Consider the following 8,332-nt stretch of genomic DNA (forward strand, 5'->3'; position numbering starts at 1 on the left):
CCTTACCCTTGAAATCACAAGTGTCCACCAGAAAATGGTGAAGCTCATCCCGCAGCACAGTGGGGGACGTTGTTGTGGACCTATGAAAAATCCTCTGGCTGGGCTCCTGTTACAACCCTGTGGCCCACGGAGATGGGCCAAGAGGAAGCAGCTCACTGGTGTGGTGAATGTACTGGTGGCACGGTGCAACCCGTCTCTATCTCCAGAAAGGGAAAGGGAGCTGAAGGGAAGAGAGCAGCCCCTAAGGGTCAGGGAGGGGAGACAAAAAAAAAAAAGACTGAGATTCGTCCAAGGACAGGGGAAATGAGAAAACCCCTGGGTGGGAGGAGTATGGAAGAGACTAAATTAAGTAGGACTTCTCCTCCTGCCGCTCTGTTCCTACGGGTTGGGGCAGCCAGAGCTGAACGCTTCTTCTGCCACTCCACCTGGGGCTCTTCCTCTCCCCCCACAGCTCCTACTGGGGCTGGAGGCTTGAACTCCTGCCAGTAGAAGCTAAGCAGTCTGGGCACAGGGCTTCTGCCCCCTTCTGCCAAGCTGCTCCACATGAATCAGATGATGATTGCCATGTTCTGTTAATTCCCTCTGAAGCACCTGGCAATGGGCACTCTCAGAAGACAGACTACTGGGCTACATGGACCATTGGTTTTAACCATTATGGCCATTCTGATCTTTTTATTTCGACCCCAGATGTATCTGCCTCCTGCTGCAATCCACTATACCTCACTCCCCTCCCAGAGCTGAGATAGATCCCAGGAGTCCTGATGAGGTCTCTCTCTCCACAAAATTAGTAACAAGGTAACAATAAACATTAAAATGTTAACACTAACCAGTGTCCCTTAAAGTGACTTGCCATAAGATGTGAGCACATAGTGGTTTTAGAGATGACTGGGTCGCAGCTGACAAGGGGAGGGAAAGACAGGAGCAAGTGACAGGGGCTGGGCATTGGGGAGAAGACACACAGCACGGTCGAGGCTTGATAGAAGAGATGGGGCAAGATTGCAATTTCAGGGATCCAGCTACCAGCAATTAGAAAGGTGGCAACCCTGTGTAGTGTACATAGACTGACTCCCCAGGTCATCACATTGACACAGCACAGAAGGACAGGAAAGGGTTCAATGTCTCTTTGTCAAGTAAGTGATTGAGGGAAGAGGCCCCAGCACCATGCACCAGCCAGCTCTGCACAGAGCTCAATCTGAGAGCCAGAACGCAAGGAGAAAACAATTAAGTCTCTTTATGAGTAAAGAGCTGGAGTAGCCTGCCCCGGATCTGTTTGGTCCTCACCCCGTAAATGATGGGGTGTAGCACAGGGGGCACTAGCAGGTACACACTGACAATGAGAACAAGGAAGTGCAGTGGCACATTTTGGCCAAACCGCTGCGTTAGAGAGGAGAATAAATCTGGGATGTACAAAGCTAAGATCGCACAAAGATGAGAGATGCAGGTCCCAAAAGTTTTGAGCCGGGCATCTTTTGTGGGGAGGCGGAAGATGGCCCGGAGGATCTGAGTATAGGACACGGTAATAAAAAACACATCCATTCCAATCTCAGAGAAAAGATCAAACAGGCCATAGTAACTACTGATACGGATGTCAGCACAGGAAAGCTTCACCACAGCCATATGCCCACAATAGGAGTGGGGGATGATGTTGGTTCTGCAATATGGCCACTGTCTCGCCAGGAAGGGATAGGGCAATGCGAGTATGCCACTGCGCAGCACCACCGCCAGGCCTATCTTGGCCACAACAGAGTTTGTCAGGATCATGGAATATCTCAGGGGATGGCAGATGGCCACATAGCGATCCAAAGCCATGGCCACGAGGATTCCAGACTCCATTGCTGAGAAGGAGTGAATGAAGTACATCTGGGTGAGGCAGCCACTGAAACTGATCTCCCTGGAATTGAACCAGAAGATGCTCAGCATTTTCGGTACAGTTGAGGTGGAGATGACCAGGTCGGTGATGGTCAGCATGCAGAGGAAATAGAACATGGGCTCATGGAGGCTCGGCTCCCTCTTCACGATGAACAGGATGGTGAAGTTCCCCAACACAGCTATGGTGTACATAGCGCAGAAGGGAATGGAGATCCAGATATAGGCTGCTTCTAGGCCAGGAATGCCAAGTAGGATGAAGATGGATGGGTTGGTGAAGTTGGTTGTGTTGGAATCTGACATGGTGTAGTGGAGAAAGTGTCCAACTCTGAGGCATAAGGGTGTCTCCTGCATGTACTGTATGTTCCCCTGACTTTCCGTGTGTTCCCAGGGTCTCGGGTGATGGTCGCAGTAGAAATGCCTGAATGGAGAGAACGTTAATATGAGACACTGCATGCACTAGTGGAGGCTGTTCTCATGGGAGAAACAGATTGATCGCTCTTCACACACTTAAAATTACATTTTTCTTATTCAGAGAAAATAAGAATGAACAATGACACTACTCAATCTAATTCCATATTTTGTGGTGCTCCCTGAGTTAATAATTCTTACACTTTGTGGTGGGGGAACCTGAAGATGCACCAGCAGGAAACACAAGTGTGGATACTGGTTATCCATCATTGTTCCTTTATACAATGAGAGCCAGGCTAGGGAGTCCATACTGTAGGGAGTTCCCCATTCATCCAGTTGCTTGAAATCTGAGTGTGGGAAAAAACAAACTTTTGCTAAGACATGTCCTGGGAGAAACATCCCAACTAGAACATAGCTCAGGGAAAAGACCTGGGCGCCATTGATAGCAGCTGAACAGAAACACCTGCTCATTCACAGCAGTGGACAAAACAAAAGAATTGTTCAGATCCATAAGATTTGGGACGGAGAATAACATGTTTGGAATACGTCTTCAGTTTTGGTTACCCAGTCTCTGTTAAGGATATAGCACTTATAAAAGGGATTTCCAAGACAGGCTTTGAGAATGGGGGAGGCTGCCATATGCAAACAGATAGAAGAGTCCGTGTCTCTTTAGGATACACAAGAGACAAAGAAAAGAGTATATGAGATAGCAGAGGGAAATAAAAATTGAAACTGATTTACTTCTGTCTCTCGCCGTGGGCCTCCTCAGGGAGTCCACTCACTCTGGACCCTGGGGCCTCCACCCCCCGAAAGGGTTGATGCAACCCTGTTCTCTAGACCAGAGTGACTCTTAGCCAGCATAAAACAGGAGGGTTTATTGAGAGGTGAACACAGCACAGGAAACTCCCTGACCCTTAGGCCTGGCCTCCCTCAGCGCAGCACATCCAAGTCTCCCCTGCATCCACGTGGTCTCTGCCTGCTCTCTGTTTCCAGCCCAGAGCCCTCCTGCTTCCCAGCTGGGCATCTGATATCACCGCCCCAAGCCTCTGTCCATTGTCTTCTCTCCAGGGAAACAGGGTCGTAAACAGGGTCACTGGACCTCCTCTCCCCTCTTCTGTCCTCTGGCCTCCTCTGGCTGGAACCGGCTGGTTGGGTCACTGGGTCCTCTCTTCGCAGCCCATGGTCCTCCCACGGGCCAGAACCAACTGCGACTCCTGCGCTGCGTCTCCGGGTCATCAGGTCACCAGTCACTGGGGTGTCCATTCTCCAGGCCATTGGCTGGGGTCCCAAGTTCCCTCTCCGGTCCTTTATAACAACAAACTCCCTCTCCCCTCACTTCGTTAAACCAATAACACCCAAAGATGCTGTGTCCCACTTCCTCTGCATGAAAATCCCCCACTTCGTCAGAAAGGGCACAAGAGCAAACTATCCCACTGTGTAGGAAAGATAAGAAGTATGACAGGGGACCACAGTGGCTTATCCAGGAGATCTTGAATGATCTATAAAACAAAAAAGGATCCTACAAAACATGGAAACAAGGTCAAATAACAAAGGAGGAATATAAACTAATAACACACGTATGTAGGGGCAAAATTAGAAAGGCCAGGGCACAAAATGCGATCAAACTAGCTGGAGACATAGAGGGTAACAAGAAAACATTCTACAAGTACATTAGAAGAATGTGGAAGACCTAGGACAGGGTAGATCCATTACTAAATGAAGAGGGGAAAACAATAACAAAAATTGTGGAAATGGCAGAGGTGCTTAATGCCTTCACTGTTTTCATCAAGAAGGTTGGTGGTGTTTCGACACCTAACATAGAGAATGCCAGTGAAAATGGGTATAATTAAGGAATCAATTTGTAAACATCTAGAAGATAATAAGATGAAAAGTGATAGTCACCTTGGATTTGTCAAGAACAAATCGTGTCAAAACCTGGCAATCATCATCTGCAAGTCATAGTACGTTATAGTATTCCTCTATTCGGTGCGGGTTAGGTCTCAGTTGGAGTAATGTGTCCAATTTTGGTCACCAATGTATAGAAAGGATATAGAGAATCTGGAAAGGATCTGTAGGCAAGTAAGAAATGTTATGCAAAGGATGGAATGCAAGCCGTATGAGTAAGCCAAAGGAACCAGTATGTTTATTTGGAAAAGAGGAGATTAATGAGGGACATGATAGTGGTCTTGAAATACTTGAAAAGCTGCCATGAAAAGGTGGAGGAAAGTTATTCTGTCTTACCACTAGCTGTCCTTTGCATTCCCTTATAACTCTATGGCTCTATTGTTCTATGATGTAAAATCCTAGTGTAGACCCCGCCTCAGTCACACACACAAGTCTTTGGGCTCAATAGAGATGTAACTGAAGAAATTTAATGGGCCTGTGTTTTACAGCAGGTCAGACTGGATGATCATATGATCTCTTCTGACCTTAAACACTATGAATCTATTGATTAAGAAAGTAGATCAGGCATTTATATTTAATGTGTCTCAAAACATGAACAAGGGAATATTTTGTTAAATTTAAGGTCTAAACATATAACATTGAGAAGAGATAATTGCTAACACAATTCATATTTGGCTTGTAGAACTCCTTGCTACCAACATTATTGGAGGGAAGAGCATAGAAGAATGGGATTCATAAATGGATTGGCCACTGTAGGTGATGAAGGCTGTCTAACACCTTCCATTAGAAGACCTCTTTTTAAGTTGCTTATAAGCTTGCCAAATTTTAGGTGTTTAGACTGAAATTTCCCATGCTGGGTATCTGCTTTAGTCAGAATTGTTTTTTTAAAAGTTTCAGGCATAACAATTCAGCAAACTTTTCGAATGAAGTTAGGAGAAAGTATGTTTTAACCATGTTTTTAAAAAAAAATCATTATTGTTCTAGTGTGGAGCCCTAGCACCTCCAAGCTTTTCAGCAGATAAACTTCAGGTAACATCCCCTGTCCCTCTGCTCCATTAACAGACAGAGCCTTGAAATGCAAGACAAGAGTGTGACAGTGTCTGTTCATTAACACACAGTTGGCTCCTGATGTCTGTACTCAGTTCTTTCTCCAAGGGGAATTTTGCCTCACTGGGTCCAGAGCAAACTATGGTCTTGTATTGCACATCTACTAACACCTTTCATCCTGAAGGATTCACTGTGTCACTGAAATGCACCACCTTGGGGCAGAAGTCCATCCGGCAGGATGTGCAAGGGTGCACAGAAAAGCGTGACATTTTGGCCAGTAATTCTTTAGCAAACTCATCTCTTATGGGAAGGGCCCTGGGAAGTTTCATGTTTGTACAGAGTGGACTCTACCACAGACTTACTCTCTATCCCTCCACACCCATGTTTCACAAAGTTTGTCAATCAGCTGAGCTCCTCAGCAAGAGATGGGTACCTGTGAATTCTGAGACGGAAGTGTCCTCCTTAGGAATCCCCCTCAGGTATCCATGACCTGCACCTCTCTCAACCCAGCATCATCTGCAACATCCCATGCCAAGACCCGATACAGGGGTGTGCACAGTTTATAATATAGCTCTGTGTAGTCCCAATGGGGTTCGCTCAGCCTCTAGAGAAGAGAGCATCTGAATGTAAACAGGCTGTAGGCAAGCATGTATCCACTTTTGTCCTAATTATCTATCTTTAGGAGTAAACAGTAATTAAGGGACCTTCCCAAAGGGAGATGAGAACTCTTGGGCTCTGTGCTGAATCAGAGAGGAATTGGCTGCTCTGTACCTTTGTGTGTATATATTTAAAAATTATAGTTGATGAGTACAAAACTAGGGATAATGCCCAACTCTAATGAGGATCTGATATCCTGTAAATTCTCAGGATAGATGGGTAGATAGTAGGCAGAGAGAGATGGAGAAAGTTGACTAAGATGAAACACAAGCAGTTAGTGCAAACACATGGGCTGTCACTAAGGGATCAGAGATCAGTGCTTCTCATCAGTAACTATCATCATACTGTGTAGCAACTTCCATTGAGTCATCTTCAAAACACCTAACAAAAGAAAGTCACTATGAACCATTCCCATTTCACTGATCGGTAAACTGAGGCACGGGGAGACAAGACTTGCCAAAGTCATATAGAGACTGACTCTCCGAACCCAAGTGTCTTGATTTCCCTTCCATAACCATGGTCTCTCTGTCAGTAAGTGACCACATGACAACAAGGAAATGGACTCACGGTCTTCCAGGGCCTCTTCACTGGGGGCGGGGAGGGTGACAGAATTCCCTGGGGTGCACCCTGGAACAGGGGACCACCGAGCCCTCTGTCATACCAATCTGGGCCCCCTCACACTGTGAGGCTGTGACAAGCTGCAATCCTCTCAGGTCTTGCACTTACACAGCTATACACAGACAGGGACACACCCAGCTCCAGGTACATGAATGCTTTCACTAGCCATCCATGAAACAACAATAGAGAGTCTCCAGCCAGTTCCCCTCAGTTCTCCAGCCTAGCATGCAAGAGCTGTACCATCTTGCCCTGGCCAAAAGCCTGACCAATACACATTTATTTCCCAGTCTGCCCCTCCCTCAATGTGGAGAGGACAATACATCAGCCTGAGCAGATTTCCCTTTTACGTTTCAAACAACATCCCGTATTAGGTAAAATAAACAAATAAATAAATAAATAATACATCCTGTATTAAGTAAAAAAAAATAAACAGATTTATTAATTACAGAAAGATCAATTGTTTACGTGATTATAAGTAATAGTGTAAAGCAAAAAGTTGAAATCTGATAAATAAACAACATCACAATCTAAGTTCTATACACTAGACAGGCTTTGAATCAAACAGTGTGTCACCCTGATGGGACAAACTATCCACCAATCTTCCACACACAGGCTAGAAATCCCATCAGCCTGGGACCACAGCCCCAGTTCAGTCCCAGGTTCTAAAATCTTTGGTGTTGAGTTGTGGGGAAGTGCGGCCAAGTGATGATGTCGCTTCCACATTTTATAGCTTCTGCCATGTAGAGGGAGCTTCATTTTTCCAAGCAAAAGCCCCCAGTACAGTTAGTGGAAAACAGAAGAGAAGCCACAAGATGGATTCCACTGTTCCATGAGCTGGTTACATGCCCTTCCTTGCTTTCAGAACTTTAAGTACAAAATGATACAGTATAATCATATTCAGGAAACCATAATTTCCCGTAGATATCTTACATGGCATGTTTTATGTACTTCGTAAAAATTACATCATAATCATATCCCCATGGTAAATATGGTGCAGAGAGGGTGTTGCTTTGGGGAACAGAGAATCACACCTCCCCCGTAGTTTACTGTAGGACTATTAGTCACTGAATGATGCAGAAGCAGTTTGTTCAATGCTCTTTACTTTTTGACCATACAACTCCCAAGTTTTGCAAACATTATAGTGTTACCCACAGGTGTTCTTGCAAACTTCTGTGTACCTTTCAACACTTTGTAGATTAGCCTAGTGATCTCAAAAGTCAGCAAGTGTGCTTTCTGTGCAGCAATGTTAACCATTGTGCTTTTCTGACTAGGGATAACTCAATACATATATTCATCAATGCCATGAGGTGTTGTGCCTCAGTTTCCCCCTTCAGACTGCAGACCAGGTTTATTATCATTTCCCTCCTCTGACAAGCTTTGAGCCTGTGAACAGGTGTTAGCTGAGAAGCAATAGCCATGTACGGCTTCTTGTTGATTACTCCTTGCATGTCCAAAAGCTTTCCCCCTAAATCATTTATATTACACCTTTTCATATGTTTACCATTGGTACCAAATTTTTTTGTCACAAGATTTACCATTAGCAACTAACTTTGCATTTTGAGATTTAACCAACACCAAATCTTTTATCACAGGTAGGCGTTTCCAAGTATTTTTATTATACCACACCTTGTGTTTGGACACTTCTGTTTGTACAAAAAGAACAGGAGTACTTGTGGCACCTTAGAGACTAACAAATTTATTAGAAAAAAGAAGAACAGGAGTACTTGTGGCACCTTAGAGACTAACACATTTATTAGAGCATAAGCTTTCGTGGACTACAGCCCACTTCTTCGGATGCATATCGAATGGAACAAATATGCATCCGAAG

The 8,332-nt window shown here is 45.0% G+C and overlaps 1 protein-coding gene across 1 annotated transcript; it reads right to left on the reverse strand.

Annotated features, from left to right (window-relative positions):
• Window positions 1-1,221: 1,221 nt before the first annotated feature.
• LOC117873216 (olfactory receptor 52E4-like) lies at window positions 1,222-2,169 on the reverse strand. Its single transcript, XM_034762347.1, has one exon. The coding sequence runs from the start codon at window positions 2,167-2,169 to the stop codon at window positions 1,222-1,224; it is 948 nt and encodes a 315-aa protein (XP_034618238.1).
• Window positions 2,170-8,332: the final 6,163 nt, after the last annotated feature.

Source organism: Trachemys scripta, chromosome 1 (genome assembly GCF_013100865.1).
Source record: "Trachemys scripta elegans isolate TJP31775 chromosome 1, CAS_Tse_1.0, whole genome shotgun sequence".
In the NCBI taxonomy this organism is placed as follows: Eukaryota; Metazoa; Chordata; order Testudines; family Emydidae; genus Trachemys; species Trachemys scripta.